The 24,802-nt window shown below is 41.5% G+C and overlaps 1 protein-coding gene across 4 annotated transcripts in view; it reads left to right on the forward strand.

Moving 5' to 3' along the window:
• The first annotated feature begins 2,067 nt into the window (after positions 1-2,067).
• Positions 2,068-24,802, forward strand: part of fermt2 (FERM domain containing kindlin 2) — a 37,885-nt gene continuing 15,150 nt past the window's right edge. The window contains exons 1-4 of one of the 4 annotated variants that reach the window (XM_085143427.1): positions 2,068-2,388; positions 3,549-3,706; positions 17,346-17,579; positions 23,420-23,548. In XM_085143427.1, the coding sequence (XP_084999553.1) occupies positions 3,550-3,706; positions 17,346-17,579; positions 23,420-23,548 (520 nt within the window). In that variant the 5' untranslated portion in view covers positions 2,068-2,388; position 3,549. The remainder of the gene's footprint in view (positions 2,389-3,548; positions 3,707-17,345; positions 17,580-23,419; positions 23,549-24,802) is intronic. The other 3 variants (XM_085143428.1, XM_085143429.1, XM_085143430.1) reach the window with 3 other exon arrangements.

The raw sequence follows: 24,802 nt of genomic DNA on the forward strand, positions 1-24,802 counted from the left end.
GCTGTTGTGCCTTCCACTGGGGGCGAGTTTAATGCAGTTTAGCAACATCTGTAAAGGCGAGGCTCACAGATGGGACCAGTTAGATCAGAGGTGACTCACAAAAGGCCCTGTTGTTCTGTGTTTGACCACAAGAGGTCAGTCATTGGTCATCTAATGATAATACTCAAAAACACAGGACCACAGTGACCAGCTGTCCAGTGCCCTTCCTCTTAAGTCATTTCCATCTATTGCTCTTACCTAGTTGAGCTATTTTTGGCAGTATTAATGTGCTTAAATATATTCATGACTGCTCTGTTGTGTTCGCTTATATGCCCTTAAGGAAAAATGGAATGTTCTACAGCCATCTACAACCACAAATGCCAAAAAAACCCAATAAATGTGAATCCCTGAGCACCCCGCTACCTCCTACCCTTACCTCCTTCACTGCTCTACTTCCTCCACTATACCTCCTCTGTCCTCATCCACATCACCAGCAGCCAAGCCAGCTCTCCATCTGACTCTCCTGCTCTGCATCTGGCTGACTCAAATGTTTACTCTGCAATTAAAACACAGCCTATAAAAGGCAATGGGTCGACTGCCAGACACTGACGAGGGGGTCGGAGCTGCAAGGAGAGCGGTTATAAATCGCTTTGATGCCGACCGTAGTCTGAAGGCCCAGATTCCTGAGCTGGAGGATTGGAGCTCAGTGAGTTCATCAGAAGACAGAGCCAGAAACACTGATGATTCATGGCTCTTTACTGCATCTCACTTGGAGAGCGAGTATTGTTCTGCTGCTCTGTAGAGAAAGGAGATGGCTGGCTTTCTGATTCCCCCCCACAAAGTTTTCATTTGATCACCTCACAGAAAGCATGTGTAAAAGCTTCCAGTGTTCCCTTTTCTCTGCAGTTACTGATGATTTATCAGCACTCAACATGTGATGCTTCTGTAATTCAATTAGTTTCTAATACAGTGTAATTAGTGGTTTAGAGACAGTTAAATATAGTTTACAAAAGATAATATGTGATGTGGAATTGGATAATCTAATTAAGGTTATTTATTCACTACTGAACTATTTCTTCTTTTTTAGATTTCTTGTCTGGAGTTTTACACGTTATGCTCTGGTATATTATTTTCTATTAGATAAAAATAAATGTTTGTGAGGAAGTTTTCTTCACAGGCTCAAATTTTACAGCCAAATGTTTCAATGTCAGCAAAGAACAGAGTGATCCGCATTGCTTGGCTAATTTCCACACTTTATATTAATCGACTGGCTGAAATAGTGTTCACTTAAAGAAAATAACAGTATTTATGGCTATCAGTAAAGTGGGATTTTGGAAAAACACATTGGAAAAGTGGTGAAACCAAAATTCCCTGTTATTCTGTCCACTTACTCCCATAACTAAATAACCAAAGATCCCTGGATGCTGATGCAAGGCTCAGCAGCACTATTGCCATAAAAGGTAGCTTGAGAAGTTAACTGCATGTCTAATAACACTACCAGAAATGGATGAATTTCTTATTCCAGAAAGCAAAGCTGTAATAAAACAGCTTGCACATATAGCTCACATTCACACATGACTTATATTTTTAGATGGCGTGATTGTCAAATAAATGTATGGATTTGTCAGACAGCTTTTTAAAACCTGAGCCATTATGTTGGATTTTATGTCTCATATGCTGCATTTAAGATCTAGAATAAGGAAGATGATATATTTGTAGAAGTACTTTTTTTTTTTATTCCTGTTGCTTAAAGCTCCAATCTGTAGATATTTAGAGTAGGCAGAAATACATAATGAAAATCACATAGACACACGATTTTCTTCCATCATGGATTTACTAAAAATATTAAAATACTGTACTATATATATGTATACAGTACTGGTATATCTATCAGCACCGCACTTTTACTTTTGAGTTCATTTTGATACTATTATTTTTACCTTTTTTAATGCCCTGTTTTATTGCATTTTAATTAAGTAATAGTTAAATGTCACGCCAATTATCATTTCTACAACGTCGCATAAAGTATCGGGAGGGAGGCGACTCTCTCTCACACACAGAGGCACACAAATCATTTGAAAGCTTCGAGTGTTACGTGTGTGAGAGGCGACAAAGGACCAGTACGCGACCAGAAAAGCTCCCAGTATGAAAGGAAAAGTGGGATTGGAGAAGTGACGGTGACGTTATACTGCTGGAAAGAGAGGGAGGGAGGAAAGGGGAAGGCTGGACTCCATTAAGCCGAAGCCTGCGGGAAAACAGTTTGGGATACTTCACTTCTTCAGCGAGTTCTTCGGGGATTTCTTTCTTCTTTTTTTATTCCTTTTACAGACTTTCTACATGATTTAAGGACGGGGGACTTATTCTGTACCGTGTAGACGACTGCTTCAGCGTTTTTTCGTCTTTGTGAAGGTGAGTGTTCAGAGTTAAATGCTGACCTCAAAGCTGTGCCCGTTCTCTGCTGTGAAATACATAAAAACAAAGCCTTTTTCTTTTTCCTCCTACAGCCTGTGCTGCGTTCAATAAAACGTTCAATATTAATAACTTTTCCGGCTAATTTAAGAGGCTTGTCTGCTTTTAGAGACACTTTCTTCTGAGCTTACCGCTTTACGGACCGACTCGGTGAATGTGCAACACGGGGCCGGGTAGTTTGTTGTACGAGCTCTGCTTACATAATTTCCCCCCTCTCTCTGCCTATTTGTAAGGCTGCTTTTACCGTTATTTTTAACAGGTGAACCGGCACTTTTGTGGAAATAACCGCTGCCAAAGGTCTCTGGTTAACTTGTAGCCTCGGGACTATAGCCTTTGTTCTGTTTTTTTATTGATTGGACGGCTGTTTTGATCTGTCGGACACTCTCCGATCAAGGAATGACAAATTGGCTATACTGTAACTTTTTGGCGGTCCTCCAACAGCAGAGCTCGTCTTCTTCCCAGCGAGAGATGTGGCGCGATGGAAAAACGGTTAATTCCGTCCTGCTTCACTTAATCATTCTCCAAGGGTCAAATGTTCACCACAACTGTCAGAACTACAGCTTTGCCATAAGCGTGGAAGTGTTTTCAAGAAGTAATTAAAAAGTGGCTGAATGGGGGTTAACTATTATACCAACATTCAGATGTTTGTGGCAATCGGTAAAGTCTTTAATCACAGAAGGTAACACTTCCCACAGTGACCTTGCACACTCCACTGGAAACACTGTATCCTGGATTTCCCCACAATGGGCACCAATTGTATCTCAAAATACCCCCTGTCCCTTGTAAATGCCTGTGTTGTTCACCCTAATGACATGATAATGTCATAATTGAAAGCACAGGAGGTTTGTGCTTTCAAGAACTGAGCAAGTAACATGTTTTTAGTAAACTGCTAAAGTAAATGTACCCATGTTAAGGAAATCAGCCTTCTGGTTGAAGCATCTAACAGGCTCAAGGTCTTGAAAGCATGCATTGGGGGTTGCAACACATGCATTTACTTACAGTGGCCAAAATCTTCTCTTCACATCAGCGTGACAAAGGTTAGATAAGACCTTTGCCCCCCTCTCTCTTTCAGTCCCTCAAACTTTGGCTCTGTTTGGCAGGATGGCGCTGGATGGGATCCGGATGCCCGATGGCTGCTATGCCGACGGGACGTGGGAGTTGAAGATTCATGTCACCGACCTCTACAGGGACGTGTCGCTGAGGGTCACTGGGGAAATCCACATCGGTGGAGTCATGCTCAAACTGGTGGAGAAGTTAGGTATGCGAGTGTGCTGCTTGCTGGAGTGGTTGTGACTATTTTAATCAGCTAATCTAAAGTGTAATAAACAGGCACAGCGTGGTCTTAACACAAGAAAGCAATCCACAGTCAATAAGCAGATACATAATTAGATGTATTCCTATTGTAATAAACCTTTCCTTGTGTCATCCTGCCACTGGTGAATTTCTGACATGTGGCTGATTTGTGTTATCTGTTCATGTTTGCTGGGCAGTAAATACTACTTCTCTTCAAATTAGATGTGAGCGTCCACACAGAAACACAGCTCTTCTTGTGAAAGCAGAAACTCTATATGAGCAAAGTCTAAAACTGTGTACAGCTTAAAAGTATGGATTTAGGAATCAGAAGGAAAGTCAGAGGAAGGGGATCAGTTTAGAGTCTGGACACAGTTTGCTATTGTTTTTTGAAAATAAAGGGCAGCCTGTTGGTTTGCCTGTGCAAATTGCTTAATGAGAATAAAAGTTGCTTGCAACCAGCTCAAACGGGGCTTAATGTTGCTCTTTGTTACCCTGCAGCATATATGGGTCAGTAACCCAAGGTATAAAATGAACCATACACTGTTTCCCTCCCCCCACTCTTTCATGCACTGTTGTGTAGCTGCAGTTATGCACTTGACAAGTTTGGGTGAAAGTAAGCATAAGAGTCTTCTGTTCCAGCCACTTGAACACAGCCCTGTTTCATGCAGTCTGCAGAAAGGTCAGTAGCGGTGGTGGTGGTTGCAGTGCCATTTGGGAGCGACAGTTTGTTGTGTGTTGACGGCGCTTGAATGCTCAGAATTCCTGCAGCGCTCCAAGGTTTTATTCCCTGCCCATGGTACTGTTTTTAGCTCTCCTGTTAGAGCTCCACATAATTGAGGTCTTTGTTTGCTGTGGTCGACTGTGCGGAGTGGCATCTCTGCTAGGAGAGGGAAGTGTTGCTGACGAGCGTGGGACGAGATGAATTCATTGGTCTTTCTGCTCCGACTCGACTCAAGGCATGGCTGTGTCGCTTTCTCTGAGTTAACTTTTCTTCACCTTCTTGGCCATGTAGTATACGGAAAGCACATCAAACATTTGTTGGTGTTTGTGCGTCATTACGTTTCATACATGGGATATGATAGGTTTATATCGTAACATAAAAGGTGTTTTAGGTTAGACCAGTTTTATTACAGTTAAATCATCATGTATCGGAGGCAGCATCAAGGCTGATTGTCTATCTTTTGTTTTCACCATCTCTAATTTCTGTTTTCCTGTTCGTAAGGATGTTGTCATTGATGACTTATTCTTTTATTCTTCTAATCTCCTAAGGAATCCAGTGACTTGAGGTCTTCACGTCCACAACTGAAAATACTTTTGATTTGTTAAGCTTAATGTTGGCTGTAAAATAGGAGGACGTGGGTTCACATATTTGTTTGTGCCTTTGTCACATCCCATCAAACAATAAAAAGGTGCTGTAGCTCCAGCCTTGTTTACATTCATAAAATATATTGGAATCTTTTCCATACTGTCATGTTGCAAGCAACCTTTCTGCAGGTAATTTGGCTTACTCAAGTATACTTCAAGGTAGAGCAGAGCTTGTGTAGTGGCATTAAATTGCTTTCTGATGGTTTGATGTTTTTGTGCTTTCTAACATGTTTATGGAGACTGTTGGGACTTTCTTCTATCCCTAAACATGAGTTTGTTTTCCACTGTAATCATTAACCAATAGACAGTATAAGTTATCCACATGACTGCACTTAGCAGGACAGCATGCACTATTATTGTCACACAGAATTTTGGCTGCTTTGAACACGCACTTCTTATCTTAGTTGACGTTTTGTTACTGTGTTGGTGTACAATATGAATTGTTTTTTCAAATTACATTCTGAGTTTGGGGGAAAGGAAAAGCAAGATGTTTTCAGTAACCTGTTTCCATATCTCGCAGCTCTCGGTAGTGAGAGTGCTGCACACTAAACACCCTTCAAGTGTCGTCGGGTACTCGCTGTTGGATTTGCTGGTGGCTTGGTCGTAGTGGTTATACATAGATAGCATTTCTCACATGGTGCTTTGAGAAAGGACACAGGTGTAAAAGTGTTAGCAATCAAGGCCTCTGTCTCACATTGAAAAAAGCGCTACACTCCCTCCTCTTTTTGTATTTTGGTCTTTTGCGTTTTAAAATGAAGGAACCACCTTTGGACTCAGCTGTTTTTTCAGCTGCTTTCCACAATGATGACAGCACTGTTTTGTTTGCTGTCAGCACCATTTGTTAATATCTGTGATAGGGTATATTTGCACACACAGTACGTATAATAGTTTTATGAGCGTGTTTGTGTGTGTTGTCTGCCTGTTATGCAAAGAACAACAGGCTATACATTTGTTCCTATTAGTAGTATTTGTCCATGCGAGTATGGTTGTGTGGGTTGGTGGGTGTGTGTCAACCGCATGCATCCTGCTTTCATCATTCAACCCTTCCTCTGTGCTGCAGGTCTCCCATCCACAGTGCAGGCTCAGATGGCCTTCGATAATGGATTAAATAGACAAATGCCAGGAAGGCACTCCACTATTGATCACAGCAGCAGACACTGCTTCCATTTCCCTGCAAAACTCCAGGAGAGCAGTATTTAAAGCCAGCTGATTAACCAACCCCTCGTCCCTTCCTCTTATAATCCTTTCATCCTGCCATTGTGCTCAATCATTGGCGCTTTCTCTGACTTTGTTGATGTTTTCTAAAAGTGCTGCACTCCTCTCTAAAAGGCAATTCTGCGCCATTTAGGAGGCAAAACAAGTATTGTACAAACAACATTAGGAAGTTGTGCAGCTTTTAGTTTGGGTAAACTGGGGTAAAGTGCATAATCGATTAATGTTTTATCAGAAGTGGCAAAGGTATTTTGTGTCCATACTTACAGTGAAGAAGCCATTTAGTAAAGACAATGAATTCCTGATTTCTATAGAGACAGATGACAAATGAAGTCTCAGAATGAGTAGCTTATACTGCAAACATATACATAAAGGTTGCAAAGGTTTTTGCAGGCACTTTAGTGGATGGCAAAATATACAAACAAGTCCAAAAATGGATCAAGAATGGGTCAACGCATGAAAAAATCAATAGCTTGCATGCTGCAGACCAACAATTTTACCTGTTTATTGCATCTCAAGGGTTGTAAATGTTTTAAGCACACCTGCTCTTTGTCAAGCCTTTTGGCTAGTATCTACACTGCTCTGGCATTTTCTGACCCCTAAACACCCCTTAAAATGCTGCTGACCCCGTTCTAGTCTGAAAGTTGTGGGATTGCGTTTTAGTGTCAATGGGCAATGGGATTTTTGTAAACACTGACACAGACAGAGACCAACATTATCTTTCTGATTGGTTCTTATCAATGACAAAAAACTAAGCCAACCAGTGCAGTGAGGCTGACAAACCTCTATTTTTGTGTGTTTATTGGGTATTCCTTACTAATATGTCACTGAATGTTGCAGTTTGTTTGTCAGGAACCACTGTGTTTTCTGCTTTCCGTGTTAGACAGTCTCTGGTTTTACTTTTTTGCCAGTATTTTCTACAAGCAACCAACCTTCTGTTTTTTATTTACACTGGCATACACCCAGTATACCTAGTGAATGGTCATGTGCATGTACAGGCTTTTAATATGAATAGATTATGTGTGAAGTGGTCTCATAATAAAGTACCTTTTCAAAAAAAAAAATAAAAAAATATTATGATGAAGCTATTTTTTTTTTCCTGCAAAGAAGAAGAAATTAGAGTAGAAAGCGAGGGAGAGGAAGTTGTATAGAGTAAAGAAGGCCTGTCTCTCCTGTTGCTGTCTGTCCTCATTGTGACGTTAGCTACGCTGCTAAAATTCCATAAAAGTCTTCGACGAAGCAGGAAATGACTCCAAAGTTTTGGCATGCTGCTCTGGTCGCTGCCGTCATTGCTGGAGTCTTTGCTGCCTGCTTCAACCACCTACTGCTCTGTTTCCGTCTTTTCCTTTCTCCATGTTTCGCTCTGACTTCACCCTCTTTTCTCTGTTCCACTTTTTTCAAATATATTTTGATTATTGTGTCTGAATATTCGAAACCATCCACTTCTCCGGCGTAGCAAGGCTTAATAATCAATAGCAAACACGGAGGTACACTGTGCTTATTTTCTTGTGGTTTCTGACTCAGGTTTGTTCATTTACACTGACTGTTAAGTGTTACAAAAATAGAGCTTGTGTATTTCTGATAGTTAATGTGATTGTTTCCAGTGAGTGACCTGCAGTTTTTGGATCCCTCACCACAAACCCACCACAGAAAACCTTTGCTGCATGTCCTCAATGCATTTGTGATGATCACCATATTCTTTTTTTGTTAAGTGTTGAATTAGGAATGATTTGCAAGTGACTGTAATGTTTGCATTGAGCAAATTTGGTTTTCAAGATAATACGTTACTTGCTCAGCTATTTAACTTTGGTGTCTTTAATAAAACTGATCTTGCCGCTGCTGCAGGTTGTGGTGACCAGAAGGCCCTGGTTTAAGACTGTGGTGTCCAGGTTTCATTGGGAAACAGCTGCCGTTTAGCACAGGATGTTGACCTTCCGCTATGGTTTTTCTTTTTTAAATACACCTTCTCCTGCCTGTGTGCCTTGCATTCTCGCCTTGGGCTGAGGAGAGAGAGATGGGTCTGCAATATCAGTTATAGCTTTCCCGAGGACAGCGAACATATCTCTCACATCTTTTACTTTTATTACAGTACACAAAGGACAACACTGATAGGTGGTTATAACCACCTGTGTTCTGTTTTCTATCATTGTGACCCGACACACAGTTTAAACAAATTGCTATACTTAATGAGACTCATTGATTGTGGCTGTGGAGCCTTTCGAAAGGTCTGCCCTCATGAAGTGAGAAATGGCCTGGCAGGCTGTGTGTTCATCTTACTGTCTAATCTCTCTGGCAGGAAGTAGTTATCCTAAGTGGTGGTCCTGCCCAGGCCAGAGCTTTCCTGTTTCACCAGTAAGATGCTGTGATTGTGTTGCTCTGTACTTAGACTTGCAGATGTGATCATATGCTGGCCATTGGTCAGTATAATTCTATACATACTCTGTGTTGGCCATATATAGAAGTGTTTGGCAGCCCAATTAGGTCTGCTGAGCTACTTCTTTTTTTCTTTTTTCCTTTTAATATTCTGCTGAGTATACAGGTGAAGTTGATGCAACCAGAATCTCATGAGTGCTAGGTTCAGAGCTTGAGCTATTAGTGGATTAATTTAATAATGATTCTTTTAATGCTATCAAGATTATGATTTACCCACTGAAAATGGCTGGTAATCTGCTCCCCTTTACAAATGTAGATTTGAAAAGTGCACCATTATCCAGTTGGATTTTAATATCATTGTTTTCCATTGCCTTCTCTCTGTAAGCACTTGTATGAAAGGACTGCTGTTTGTTATGGATGATTTAATTAATTATGTTTGGCATCTGAAACATGCACCGGAACAAAACATTATTGGCTCCTCTGCAACACTGATGCCAGTTTTTTTTTTTTTTTTTTCTCCCCTCCTCGACCTTTCTGTAGTACAAACAGCACAAAGGATCCAGTGGAAGGAAATGTTAGCGCTCCACATTGTTGTTGTAACACCACACACACCTGTGTGTCAATGGAGTAAACTGATCTGGAGTTTTTGTTCTGCTTCTCAGCCCACATTCATTCATTTTAAAGCTGTCCCCACCTCTTTTTTCCCCTCTGCTCTCCCATTCATAGAGAAAAGTTTTGTTTCAGTGATCAAATCATTTGAAATAAGAGTTTCTTAGCTGCCTCCAGTATTTAGAACTTTCACTTTGGTATGTTTGTTCTCCTGAGAATTTCTCAGGATGTTGCAATATAGTTTTTTGCCATCCAAATCACAGGGGCATCAGCGGGCCAGCTTATCACAGTCCTGAAGGCACGTCTGGTAGGTTTCATACATGGAGGACAAATGAGTATTGTGTATCTGTTCCATTGATCTTAGTCCCAGAGTTATTTTGTAATGTCATTATTCCACCGGGTCCCTGAACACTTAATTGCATAAAGCTGTGTTAGGGTGGAGGAGTAGTACCCTCACTGTTTTGCTGTGTTTGGATTATGACACAAATGGATACAAACTATCTGTCTCTAAGGAGTTTTCCTTTAATAGCCCTCCGGCCTTTCCTAATGTATCAAAGCCAGCGCTGTTACACCCTTTTTACTCCTATCAGTTTGGATGCTCCTAAATTTCTTGTTAGGATATCTCATTCAATGTTATAAAAGCCAAGTTCAGCAGCTCTTACACTACCATCTTACATGTAGGCCTCCATATTGTCTTGTCCTGCAGAGTTGTAAGTTGCTGAGATGAGACTGGGATGTAAAGCTGTAAGGCCTTGATTTCACTTCATGTGTCAGTGAGTGCACGAGGGTCTGCTTGGTTTCTGAGTGACCTAAATTTCATCATTAGGCAGTGAGCACGAGTGGTAATATTAAATGGGCTACTTACGTGGCACTTTTCTAAGTGAAATTCACCCATTTACACATACACATTCATGCAAGTGCTTTTTTCCTATATGCCTAAGCACTTTTAACCTAAAGCCTAGGTTTTACCGCATTGCAGTGATAGACATCTAGATACACGACAGACGAGTAGCCATTTGGGTAAGAAGGAATTATACTTTCCAAATCCGGGAGTCTGCTAGGGTCCACTTTGTTCCCAGTGGCGTAAATTTTGACATCAACGAGCTGGGGTCTATGCAGACTTTTATGTGACCATGACTCGTTCGCAGAAAATTTACATTACAATGCTCCAACTACGCATTCTCACCAGGTGGAGGACCTCAAGCGCACGTTAAACAAGTATAACAGCAATGACTACTTGATCGTTGTTGTTGCATCTGCAGTGGAGTCTAATCTAGGCGTTATATGTCTTTGATGTACGCTCGAAGACTACTGCCTGGGGCACATGCGTAGTATTCTAATGTAAATTCTACATGGACGAGTTGGTGTGGTCACAGAAAACAGGCAGGCACACAGACATCCGCAAGGACTGTCTGATGACAAAATTTACGTCTCTGGGACCCGAGTCGATCCTAAAGATTACAGACACAGATAGTATAATTGCTGCTTAACATTCACACACTTTTATTTCATTGGAGGCAACTCGTGGCTCAATATCGCCCAAGGATTGTTCAACTTGAAGGTTGGAGAAGCCAGGTATTGAACCACCATCCTTCCCATCAGTAGACCTGACCGTGATGCCTGCCAATTATATGCGACTCTGGGGTCTTTTCTATAGATTGTGTAATGGTTCACACGCGCTGCAGGCAGTGTACTTCAAAGAAGTACAATAGGAGTAACTACTTGGGTGTGCTATTCATGTCTATATATAATCAAAGGTTAACTGAAGCAAAAAAACGATCTTGGCTGAAATCGTATCTGAAATCTTATTTGAACTTGTTATTTTTAACTGAAATCATAACAACAGACAGTTTCCTGTTTGCAGGAGAGACCAGCTTGGTCTGGTTGTAGCTGCTGCTGACAAATGCTGGGGCTCATGAATCTGTGGCTGTTTCATTATAAAAGTATTATTACTGTGATGTGTTCACACCCACGACCCTAAGTGGGGTAAGTTTCCATGGATAGATGGAAAGTCCAAAGTGTTCTGCACCAACACTGGTAAAACATGTTAACAGAGACAAGTTACTGTACTGTTCTTTTAGACAGTGTCACTGCCAGTTAAACTTTAAGCCAACAATAAAAAAAGAGTTCAGTAAATGTAAACCTTAATAAAGCTAGCAGCCATGAAAATGCAGGGTAGATCTTTTTCCTTCTGTGATTACAGACCAGTTCTTAAAGGCCACTGTTGTGGTCATTTTCCTCCTTTTTAAAGTAAAACTTGTTATTGTCTAGCGATTTTGGTTGAATGAAAGGCTGTTGACCAAACATCCAACCAGATTACCTCTGTACCTTGTACACAAGCGTTCAAGTATATACCAGCCTAATGTGAAAACCCAGAGGGCCTGTTTATGCTTGAAAAGATGTAGTTCGTAGCATGTGATGTAGGTGGGAAGACAAAAGACTAAAGACCTTTAAAGGCGTGGCGAAACCGTCATGAAGATGACGTCAGTAATGGTATAGTTTCGAGTGTTGTTGTGTAAATAGGAGTCTTCTTGGCTGGGTGTGTGTGTGTTGGGGGGATTAATAAATTCCAAAATACATCAGAATGCACTTAAATGGTTTTTGGGCACTGTGTGTATTGCATATTTCTTTCCTTTGATAAAAGGCATGTTTGAGGTATTGGAAGAATTCTGTGTTACGTAACAAGAGGCTGAAGTAATCTCAGCTAATTTAACTTAGCCTGTCAATAGAAAGCACTGCAGTTTTAACAGTGTTGCTTTGTGAATAGCAAAGGGATTAACACTGCATGTTTGTCTTATTAACTTTACACTTTTCTTAGTTGTGTATCACATGGAACATGTGCATCGTGTGGCTGTCTTCTGATGTGTAGTGATTAACACTGTTTACAACTCCATACATTGTCTTTAACACCAGCTGCTGAATTCATTGTATCGCTTTGATCTTTAAATACAATCCACCGTGACTTTGTCTGATGGCCTGCATACAGATACTGTCATCACCTCTCTTTTTAACCTGCTGTGCACATGTTGGCTATCTGATGTTGATGCTATCCAGCGTGACTGCACAAGCTACAAAGAACCTAAAAGCCATTGGCTGTAACTCTATTTTAGTGCATTGCAGTTGTTGGCTGTATCTTTGCTTGCCAATACCAACCTTCACCCTGCTTTAGATGTGGAATATATTTAGAAGGGCTTTCTCTTTGTACAGGAGGATAAAGTGTGGGTGTGTGTGTGAGATATAAGGCTGACGAACCTGCTGCACTGTGTCTTTGTTGTGTATGAAAACAAATTGTCACCCTGCACCACGGTAGACACCAAGGAAACGGTATGACCGAGCTAATTTTTATCAGCAGCTTAAAAAAAAAAGATACAATCTTGCACTGTGTGGCTTTGGATATCACTGACAGCTAACAGATTTGTTGTGATAGCCACAATCATTTTGTTCTTTGCTAACACAAGAAATAGTCTAGAGCTGTAAGCATGTCTTCTCTTAAATCATCTCCATCAGTGAAGCTAGAAATGAGCCTGGATTTTGCTTTAGGCAACAGCTGACTGTCACTGTGCTGGTTGAAACCCAATAAAGAGAGGGCATGAGTCACTGAGTCCACAGAGACCACATCTAAGAATGACTTGTGTGGTTTTTTTGTTGTTGTTGTTGGTGTCCCATCTACTGTAGAGCTGCAACAATTAGTTAATTGGTTGTTCATCTAGTGATCAATAGAAAAATAATCAGCTATTTTCAGATCATTTAGGTTTTTAAAATTCCATCCTTTGTGGGCCTTTCCTGCTCTTTTCAGTCTTATTTGTTGGTAAATTGGTTTGTTAATGGAAGAAAACTGGCAGTTTCATCATTTCAGGTTGAGCTTCAAGAAACCGAGAGAGACACTTTGTGACATTTTAAAGGCTAGCTGATTAATTCAGAAAATAAATATAACTGTTAGCTGAAAACATGGTCACATGATCGCAGAACTGGTGGTTGTTTTGTCATCATTCTGTACATTTTAGAAATATAGAAGCATTATTCTAAGTGAGAATTGATTTCCATTGATCAGATAAGATTTATTTATGAGCTTATGACATTGTTCTGCAACAGATGCAAACATGAATGTTTTGGTTTTTGGAGGCATGAGGACAATCGAAGATGTTTCTGTATATTTAGTGTTTTCACCGATAGACCTTCATTTTGAAATTCCTCTTCCTGATGCTTCCTATTACTTGTCCTCTCACATTGTGTCCCTAGACAGAGCTCCTCCCCATCCTCTGCTCATCCTCCTCCACTCCTCCTTTCCATGACCTTTCTCTCATTCCCTTTTTCTCATGCTTTTCTCTGTTGTCCCGTCCTCTCCCCCTCACAGACGGGCCCTCTACACACAGTCACTTAATATAAACTGCACCGATGCTGACTAAAAGAAAATGGATGAAGAGGCAGGATGTAGAAGGGAGTGGCAGTTCAAGCCCTTTAGAGTACAATTTTAGCATTGTCTGTCTGTTGTCTTTTTTGCTAAATGCCTCCTAAAACAATGGCATTATTAACCCATCCTCTTATTTCTTTTCTTTTCTTTTTTTTAAACCAGTAATTCTGGTTGTGGTATCTGGTGCACAAAGCAGAGGAAGTGGTCTTGGTTGAAAGCTGCGGCAGTAAGGGTGGCGAATAGGGAAAGAAGTCGGTTGGGCACAATTTATGAATTAATTTTGCTTGTTAAATCATGAACACGCGCATAACACAGGGAGCTAATATAGTTAGTGCATGCATAAGAAGACCACCCTCCCCTAGACTAATACCCACACCTCCTCACACATACTCTGTATCATCTTTCACATCCTGCAGAGGTCATAAAACATGGTTTTCCCATTCCCTTTCCCCTCCTCATGTCATTCAAGCTGTACACATGCGCACGCACGCACACACACACACACACACACACACACCATTCTGTTAAGGGGCTGTGGGTCCACATTTAATGCAGCCAATTACTTAGGCCCCCCATTCCTCTGGCTGCTGTATTACGTCAGGCTTGGCAGACTGCATTTTTAGCTGGTAGATGCCATTGGCCCTCCCTCTATCTGTGGTTTGAGTTACCATGTTACAGCTTTAAGAGTCCAATGGAGGCCTGCCCGAGCTGCCCTTATCCAATCACGACACATCGACCCACTGCGTAATGATACAAGCAACGAGACTGTAAAGTCGTGTCCAGGAAGGTTTTGGCAGAAGATGGCAACAAAGAAACAGAAGCAGGGGCCGTAGAGAGCTTCTTGAGGGTAGCTTAGACCAGCCAAAACGTGCACTCATGTCTTGCCACAGATTGTATGGTGGTCATGCATGCCGGGTATAAGGACATTTCTATAGAATGTGGTCTGTGGTGAAGACCTGAGTGCCAAACGTTAATGCTAGTTGTTCTGCAGGGCTCCCAGACACCAGAAATTACAAGGTTGAAAGAGGAAAAACTGTGAGCAGAGTTATGAAAATACATTCAGGATTATTTTCAGATTTTCTCTCTGTGCTCCCTCTCATTATTTCAGCCTTTAATAGCTGTAGAAGACTTAAGGGAGCAGTTTCTCTAAAGGTAGAATATGAAGTTGTTATCTGCACAGCTGAGGCATCAGAACTGCTTGATGACAGCTAGACCCCATGCTGCTAAAGCAACTCTCACAGGGCTTCAGAAAGCCTGGAATGTTTTCACTCAAGTACCAAGTGTTTGCCCACTGGAGTAAACAGTATAAAAGCCAACAGCCTGACAAACAACCCCTCCCCAGGAGAATTCACAGAGCCCTAGGCTTTCACAATGCCATCTGCATTGACATGCTGGTGGCCACTCTTTTCCTTAAACTTGTGCTCCCCATCTCTTGTAATCCTTTCCTCAGCCCAGTTTGCTTTACTCGCATCTCAGCAGTCTTGCTTCCTTGGTCTAAGGAGAGACAATCTGTTGTTTCACTTCCTCACCCACTAATCCCATTCATTCAGTTTTTAGGCAGAGTCCGCAGGAGTGTGTCAACAGTGTGTAGATGCCTGTATGTAAAGGTCGTGGAAAACAACAGCAGCACATATAAACAAAAGCCCACCATGGTGGCACCAAACTGTTTGACTGACAGAGAAGGTCGGCAAAGAGAAACATTCAATTTCATCTTTGCAGTTTTTCACTTTGATGTACTTTTCAATTTATAGAATAAATTACCAGCAAACATCAACATTATAAAGGGAAAATGGATGTGAGGTTTTGCGCTGTTCTGTGTGTAACTGCTGCTTGCTCACAGTGTACTTGAAGGTAATTGCAATCCATTATGGCTCCAGTTTGGGCATTATTACCTGTGTCCTTCCTCATGTCATAACAGCAGAAGATGTAATGAGCTGACGACGTATTCTTTCCTGTGCTACCAGCCTTGAATGCAAACTAGGTCGGTGTCCTTAATGAGGGGGAAAGCACATATTTTTTTCCATTAATGTACAAACTTGATAATTAATTGAATTAGAGTTAGTTGAGATTAAATAGCACAATTGGAAGCTTCATAGGGGTATTTTGTGGTAAAACCTTTCCCTTAGTCTGCATATGTAAACTTTACTGAGCTTTTGTATTTTCTAACTGAAACCTGAATCATGATGTGCCAATATATTGTATTTGCACTATATTCCTGTGATCTGACTATTGGTTTCTTATCTTTGTAGGGATATCAAACGTCTGTCTGACAATAGGTTGTTGACGAGCATACAGACCTTTTTCAAACACCCTCACTGACCCCGCAGTATCAGTATCGAATGATTTGATTAAATGGTGACTGAGCAAACTGATGTCTCTGTCTGGGCAATGACTCACTAAGAGCATAAGAGAGACTCAGAGTGAGACTGAGAATAAGCTGGAGAAACAGTGAAGAGGTATGTGGGTGGAGGAAATGAGACCGATCTGGGAAGTGCCTTCCTGAAATAATGTCGGGATAATGACATCACTACTCGGGGGACATCTGAAAGTAGTCAAAAAAAACCAACTTCAGGTTTATTCACGTCATCTCAACTATCACAGTCTGCTAACAAGACTGTTAAATTTTACACTTGATCATAAAGGAACATGTGCACAGTGTGGGGTACATAAATAGCCGGTATTTTAAACACCGTGTAAAGTTATGAGCCTTTGAGCTAGCCGCTTAACTTGCATGGCTAATTTGTGAATGTATCCCAGTTGCTGATGAATCACATTAATACATGAGAACAATGGTTTTAACAGAGCTACCACTATGTCTGTGAATATTCGGTTTTACTCACCACTTTGATTTGCAATTCAAATAGAGCTTCAGCACATTGCTGAGCTGCTCGCATACAGACGAGAACCAGGTGATCTGCAAAACAGATGCTTTGAGTTCCCTCAAATCCCTGTGGTTTTCACCTTCCCCTTGAAGTGAGACACATACACCATGAGACTACAGGTCACTCGCTATTGTTGGTGATCCCCTGCAGAGCAAAAGCCTGGAAGCAATGCAGGGTTTTGGGTGCCTTGCGTCTGCTTTAAAGGGATCACGGTGTGACTCTGGAACAAAGAGGGCGGTATGAACCTGATATTCCCTCAGCGTCACACAAACAGCCACGTCTTTCACACATTCAGTCCTCTCCCCCCTCCTCTCTCTTTGACTTCACCGTCTCTGCAATAATGTGCTGGTGCCCCTTTTCAATCAAGTGTGACTTCCAGCTGGGAAGGGATATACTTGGTTGGGTTATCAGTAGAGTGTTATACAGTGTTCTACCATACAGCAATACAGCAATAGAAATGCTCCGTTCTTTGCTTAGTTTTCTTTGCAGCTTTTCAGTTTACATATTGATCACTGTAGTCAAAGGAGCCTGCAAAGAAAAGCGTCTGGACTTCTTTAAGTTGTCTCTCATCCGAGAAGCTTCTTCAGTTCTGATCTCAGTTCTCAGATGAGAGGTGAAACGTCTTCAAGCAACTTAAAGAAGTCCAGACACTTTTCTTTGCAAGCTCCTTTGACTACGATGACCTGGATGACTGAGAACCTTCACAAACATTGATCACTGTAACTTCTCCATCTTTTTCTGCCTTCTCTTAGATGTAAAGAGGGACTGGTCGGACCATGCTCTCTGGTGGGAGAAGAAGAAGACATGGCTGTTAAAAACCCACTGGACGTTGGATAAGTACGGCATCCAAGCTGACGCCAGGCTGCTCTTTACGCCGCAGCACAAACTGCTACGGCTCCAGCTCCCCAACATGAAGCACATGAAAGTCAAGGTCAACTTCTCTGACCGGGTCTTCAAGGCCGTGTCGGACATCTGCAAAACTTTCAGTGAGTGAACGATCGACTCCTTTTCAGAGGAATAGAATGAATAGTTTTATTGGACATGTGAAAAGTTCTCATGAAGCCAGTGTGAGATGAGGTGTTGTTGGCAAGTAGTTATGTATTTGAAATTGTTTCACTTGCAAAATGGGGCATGCAGTTTACTTATGCACACCCTGTTTAACTGGAAACTTCCTGTGGTGATAGTATTTTTGGAAAAGGTCTAAAATGCTCGACATCAAACATAGCTAATCATGCCCTTCCTCCCTCTTTGTTTTTATCCCTGGCAATTTGTTGTGTTTATTAAACACAGTCTAAGCTTACAGAGCCAAAGTGGTGTCTCCTGACTTTCAGCCCAATCTAAAGTCATGTCCTTGAAACCAGGGCTCCAATCAGTCTCACAATAATGTTTCGTAAACAGAGATTATTTATCTGTCTCAGAAACAAAGGTGTGCAACAAGGTACACAGAAATGACTCCTACTGTTGGTCACAGTCTCCTTCTTATAACATCAGTTCTAATTTAAGTGTCCTCCATGGCGTAACTAATGCCTAAGGGTCACACGCACACACTATAGATATCTGCTGATCTGCCAAAGATGACTGAGGTCACATGCTGGACTCCAACAACCCCTGACCTACTAACATCCACTTTTCTTCAGCTCAGATCTCAACCCTTGCCCCTGCCTCTCAATCACTATCTACAGTACAGTTTGCAGGTTTGACAAAACTCTCACGCACGTGTATCCTTAGACAGGATCATAGCACACCTGTCGTGTCCTGGTCACTGAACTGTGTTCAGCAAGTAGGATCAGGGGCTCCAGTGACAGGGTCTCCTGTTGGTATCGCTTGACTTGAGCTTTTAGTTTGGTTTCTGCAGAGCATTTTATTTAGTGTAAATATACAAAGAAGCTTTTTTTGAAAATACGGGGCAGAGACATCTGTTATATTCACATTTACATAAGAATACATTTGAGAAAAACTTATTTTAGCTGACTTTGCAGGTTGCAAGATTTTATTTTCAAAAATAGAGAATGGGGATGTTTTTTTCCTTTTGCTGTAGATGTATGACAGCTTACTAAGCTGACTTACAGTTGCAGTGACCTGGAAGCATTTTTTGTAATTTGGGCAGCTCCTGCCTGCCTGTGAGCTGCATAGTGAATACGAGGGGACAGGAAGAGGCCTGTCCAGCTGGCCTTTGTTTCAGACAGCAGAAAGGGAGGAGCAGGGATAGTGGAAGACAGAAACCAGATTTGATTCTTCTTTTTTTTTTTCCAGTGATGATGAGCTTGGCTTTAAGACCAGATCTAGTTCTCGTGTTTAGTTCCCTCAGTCATTGGGCTACTTGTGCAAGTCTGCAAAACAGAAAGAGAAAACAGTTTTACAACTACCTCATGCAACAGTCTTTTACTTTGCAGTATTAACAAACATTATTCTTTACTCCAAACTAATGTTTTGTCTGGTTTTTAGCCTCGTTAGAGCAATTAAATTCTGTCATTGTCATTACATACTTCTCCCATGTTCAAGGCAGCTTGGTCTTGACAAATGCACTCCATCTGGTAAGACTGGAAAAGAGTCAGCAAAAGGCTGATGTACTGTAATACACAAAAATCACTCAGTTCCACTCCTGTTTTGACCTTACATCCTGTCCTGCACTTCTTAGTTGATAGGAAAAAGAGGCATTCGGGATTTTCCACAATTAGTTTAAAGATAACAATTTTGAACTCTGTAAACAATTCAGAGTTCTCCAAAATTATATTTTTTCCACTTTTTGTAATGTCTTCTGTTTTGTGAAGAAATGCAACTACAATGCTACAGGGAAAACTGCTGTCACAATTCTTTGGCCCAATTCACACCAAAAGATACTCAGCTTAAAGTTTTAGAGAACGGAGGAAATTGTCGAATCTTCATTTGCTTGATGATGCAACCAATAACTTCGGTATATTGTGTAATTAAAGTTCAGTTCATGAAATCCAACTCACTCCCCAATCCTGATGGATCAGCTAATGTCATCCCACAGTAGGGTGTACTGTTGTTAGCTGCCTTTCCTGCAAGCTGCTTTGCACCCCACTAAAATTCCAGCTCCTCCTTTTGCTCACTGTGCCATCTTCACAACCTGGTTTCTCATATTGACTAAATATATATTCAGCACACACACACACACACACCCTCTAACACCGTTTGTTCTGTGAGCCAGCAGACAGAATGTACTCTTCATAACTGACTAACACATGACTGAGGACATTGGAGCCTGAGGTGGTGCAAATCTGCTGCCTCCCTTAGAAAAGCGTCATTTCAGACTAACAAGAGTCAAGCTGCTGCACTCAGAGCAACTGTGTAAGCTCTTTTAAACTACTGTGTGCTTGAAAACCAACACAGAGGGTTTTCTATGGAATGGCTAATAGGCAGCACCAGTAATGAAATGTTACAGTGAGCCATTAAATAATGTCTGGCAAAACAGATTCATCAGTAATTTGTCAGTAGCACCTCACACGAAGAGTGACTTTGAAGCAGACATCTGTAATTTTTTGGTCCCACCACTTTGTCCTCAAGAAACCTTTCTGATTTTTGTATGGACCTTAGCTCTGTCGTTTTGGTCCAGCAGAGTTATGACCCATCAACCTGTGGCCTGCTTGACTGGGCCCAAATGTGCTCTCAACTGTTGTCATAACACAGGAGTACTGTGGTTTGGCCTCAGCTCCATCTCCTAAATGTAAGTGCATCATTATCCTTTCTGAGTTGCCTTTTAGCACATATTTAGCCTTGTGTCTGACAAAGAAAGAGAACTGTCACTCTTCCCAAGCCACTAAGGCCGTTTGGTATAGATTGTCAAAGCCAGAGTGAAAAATAGTACAAGAGACTTGTGCCATTTTAAGAACTGAATGAACTCGTAGTATGATTTGACTTAATATAAACACCAAAAGTTTATCATTCCTTTATGTGTAATCAGCTCAATTCTTAAAACATATAATGCAAATGGTGTGTGTGTGAGTCTTTTGACCTGTGACTCAACTGCAACATCTAGCTTCCATGTGTGGTGACAGCAGAGCCTGTTCTGAAACGCATGTGAGCTTGGCTTGGAGCTGTTTGAACCAGTTCTCCACTCCACCTGTTACAGGTGCAGGTTTGAAGTGCCCTTCAGCGCTCAGTAGATCTTCTGAGCTGAAGGACTATCCTCGCCACTTGTAGTCCTTTCCACTGGGAAAGGTTTTCCATATTTTATATGGAGGACTGCTACAGCACCAGACTGGTAGCATGTGAAGCAAAGGGCCCGGCTTGGTGGTGAGCAGCTAAAAAGAACAGAACTAAAAAAAAAAAATAAAAAAAAAACGAGTCGCCAAATATCCTAGGCCTGTTGTTAACATACCTGGGCAGCCCGCCCAAGTAAAGCCTATATGTGGGAACTAGACCACCTATTCTTAACATTTAGGAGTATGCAAGGGAAACACAGGAACCAGATGATTCCTTTGTAATTTTTTGCCCATGTAGGTCTATATCAGTTTATACGGCAAACTTAAGTGCTGTAAAATTAGCCTGTGATGATGTTTGTGATTCTTCTGCGGCTGGTCTTACTCACTGCAGTGAATCATCTGTTCCAAAGAGTAAATCTTGCAAGCGCTGCTGGTTCCCAGTCAATCATTTTCCTCTGGCTTCAGGCCTGGTTACTGCCACAAGTCAGCAGGACAGAAGATTAGGATCTTGTTGTCTAGGTGTCATTTCTGCTAATGAAAATCCACCAAGCCTTTGTAATCATTCTGACCATCACCCTCCTCCTCCTCTTTCCTCCTCCTGACACCAGCCAAAAGTGGTGAGCGTAGGAGTATGAATATGTCAGCAAAAAATTAACTACAACACTTGCCCGGGATGAGAATTGGCATTTCCAAGACCATGGTTGTCAGCCAGAAAAGGGTGTACTGCCTGCTCTGAGTTAAGAGTGAAGTATTTCTTTAAATGGAGGCATTTAGCTGTGTTGAAGCCTGGTTGCCAAGTACGAGGAGAGCTGAGCAGAAGATCAGCAGGGTGATTGATGTAGTTTCAACAGTTATGGAGATAATCTACATTCCTACCACCTATGGCCACTAACTGTGGTGGGTAGTGACCTAAAGAATGTAATCATGCATATGAGCAGCATAAATGATCTCCTGAGTAGATAATTTTTCTGGATGTCGGTGCATTTTAGTGGAACAAATTTGCACGTTATTAAGCAGCCACAGATTTTTCCGGAAATCAAATACACTGCTGCATACGTGTACATGTTTATAGTTCTTAATTAAATGAAGTTTTTGAGCTGTCTGGTTTTGACAACAAACTCAAAGTAGTGTAAACAATTGAAAAACATGGCATTAACTCATTTCATTGAAATAATAGAGATCGATTACATCAGATGCATTATCTCCCCCAGGGTTTGTCATGCTAATATTTATAATATGGAAAAGTTCCCAGTGTTGATGATAGGCTCATAACAATTAAACAGAGTTAGGTTGTAATAAAATGCCACATGGTTCTGCAGTGTCTCACAAAAAGACACAGTCCTATCCATCTACTTGCCGTTTGATACACACTTTACTGTGTATATTTGCCTCCTTGGGGGCTAAAGCGCAGCAGCAGGCCTGGAACTCACATGGCTGTATAAGGGCACGGGGACTGTGCTCGTCTGCTACAGCAGAGTGAGAATGGGGGAGGAGGGAAGCAGAGAAAGGGTGAGCTCCCATCTGGTAGTTCTTAAAACTCCTGGAATGCTTTTGCTTTAGTTACACAAACCAAACAAGCTTGCACACCAAGCCAAGACGTTCTCTCAACCCTTCTGCCTGTGCTTTCCACAACACCTTCTTCAGTTACTTGAAAAAAAAAGATTTGATTCAATAGATATAAGAAAATGGATAGCTATGCACTTGATTACATAAAAATATGAAATATTGCTCTCAAGTATCTGCGTGCTCGTCAGTTCATATGGAATCCTCGAGAAAACCAAGTCCAGCTGAGGGTCCAGATGTGCGTTGCTTCTAGACGAGCTCCATCTATTCTAGTCCTGACACATTCTGGCCGTCTCACCGCCTATATCAGAACCGCCCCAAGCCATCCTAAAACATTATTGCTGCTGCTGCTGAGTGATGGTTCCCTGGCCTCCAGGCCCAAGGGAAGGAGGGAAAAGAGAGAGAAGCCAGGGAATAAAGACTGCTCTGTTTTAGTCATTATATTCAGTATGGCGGGTGTCTTACTGTCCGAGTTGGATCTTGCACACTTCTCTTCCATTTGCATACATGCAGTTACAGTTTGGTTCTTTTCATCTTTATCACCTGTTTGTTGTGAAGAGTTTTGGGAGGGTTTTTGGCGGGCAGGGGGGTAAAAGTAACGCTACCTTACTATTCTCCAATGTCGGCTGAATTGTGTTATTAATGTGTGTTGAAGGAATTGTCTAAGGAAGAGGAGTAGGAGGGCGATGGAGGATGTCTGCTCAGTCTCAGCTGGGGATTAAAGTTAAAGCAAGATTTGTTAGAGCCCTGAGAAAAGGGATTTACAGTATTCCACCCTTTATGTGCACAGCTGTCTGCATCTGTTTCCCTTTGCTTTTTTGTCCTTCTTCTCCCCCCATCTGCCTCTCACCTTTTTTTTAGATTTGGGTTGGTTTAGTGTCCCTATTTTCACCTACTATACAGCTTAAAATCATTGAGGTCATGTGGTTTTATTTCAAGCCTATAGTTAAAAAAACACAAATTACTGTATGGTTTTGGGGACTCTATGACATCCAAGCCTGTCTGTCTTTGTGTCCAAATGGACTTGGCTTTGTTGCTAGTCAAGGTTTATGCTTATGTGACATTGAATGGATCTTCTTAATGTTTCTCCCCAAAAGATATCCGCCACCCAGAGGAGTTATCTCTACTGCGCAAGCCCCGTGATCCCAAAAAGAAGAAGAAAAAGTTGGAGGAGACGGAAGAAGATGATCTGGAACTGGAGGGTCCGATGTTAACACCTGGATCAGGTGAGCTGCTTCTATGGCTCGTTAACAATGTTTCCTAAAGAACTCCAACTGAGTTTGTTAACATAGGAACAAAAATCTTTCTTGATGAAGAAAGCCAGGGTATTTTTGAGTTCATATTCCCAACCCATGAGTTGAAAGTTTGTATAAACCTAACCATTTAGGTTTTTTTTAGATTCTGATCTGTTTTTAGGTAATCAGGAAGAATTTTCACTTTCTTTTGTTGTGAAAAACAATTGCTCCTATTTTCCTGGGACAGCAGGTTGTATGGCAGGTTGTGCTGGCCCCATGAAGCTTCTTAGATTCTTTTTTGTATTTCATGCACTTGCGATTTAAAAAAAAAAAACGCCCACCCAAAACACTAAGATGACTCGAGTTTGGTGCGCCCTGCTTCTCGTGACCAAATATGAATGCGTGAGTTTGAGGCCTGCATGGGATCTACAGCCCTCGCTCTCAATTCCTTGGCAGGGGGGACTAAAAATGGCTGAGATTCCACACATAGTTGGTCACGCTGCCATTTTAAACCCAAACCAGGCTACAGGAGTGCAGTCATACTGACCCTCCTCCCTCCTGATGGGAGACTTACAACCATCTGAGCAGGGAGGAGCAGAACAAAACAGACTGCTGTCACAGAGTTAGCATTAAGCAGAACTGCTAACACCATCAGACAGGGTGAATGAGACTCTTTGTGCGATTAGTCTTTTCTGCTCTGCAGAGTCAGCTCAGTGTGCACTGAATGACTATATAGACTCACCAGTTGCAGGGATAGCAGCCTGAACACTCATTGTGAAAAACAAATTCTCCTGAAATACAGATTTGGATCTAGGGTTGTCAAAAAAATTGATACTCGGATACTATTTGATACTAAAAATGGCTCTCAGATTAGATACTCAACCCGGCAGTACTGTCTTTGCCTCCTCTAGTTGACATAGACCTTCAAAAAGCACTGCTGCAGATAGGCAGGCACACAGCCCCTCCCCTCACTAGTTGAACACATGAACAGTAAGTTCAACACTGGACAACACTTCAAGGAATTTCAAGACATTTTAAACGGTTATCAGAAACATTAACCTGGCTACTGGACACATAAAAGTTTGCTGTTTAACTATTAGCATTTACCTGGTAGCTACATTAGCCTGCTGTTAAGTTATCATTAAGGTGCTAATGATGGTGCTAATGGTGGAACTAGGCAGAAATCGTTATCACTACCTGCCCGACATTAATAGGCTGTGTAAATTGTGTTAGACTAACACAATT

The sequence above is a fragment of the Neolamprologus multifasciatus genome, chromosome 19 (assembly GCF_963576455.1).
Source record: "Neolamprologus multifasciatus chromosome 19, fNeoMul1.2, whole genome shotgun sequence".
NCBI classification, from domain to species: Eukaryota; Metazoa; Chordata; class Actinopteri; order Cichliformes; family Cichlidae; genus Neolamprologus; species Neolamprologus multifasciatus.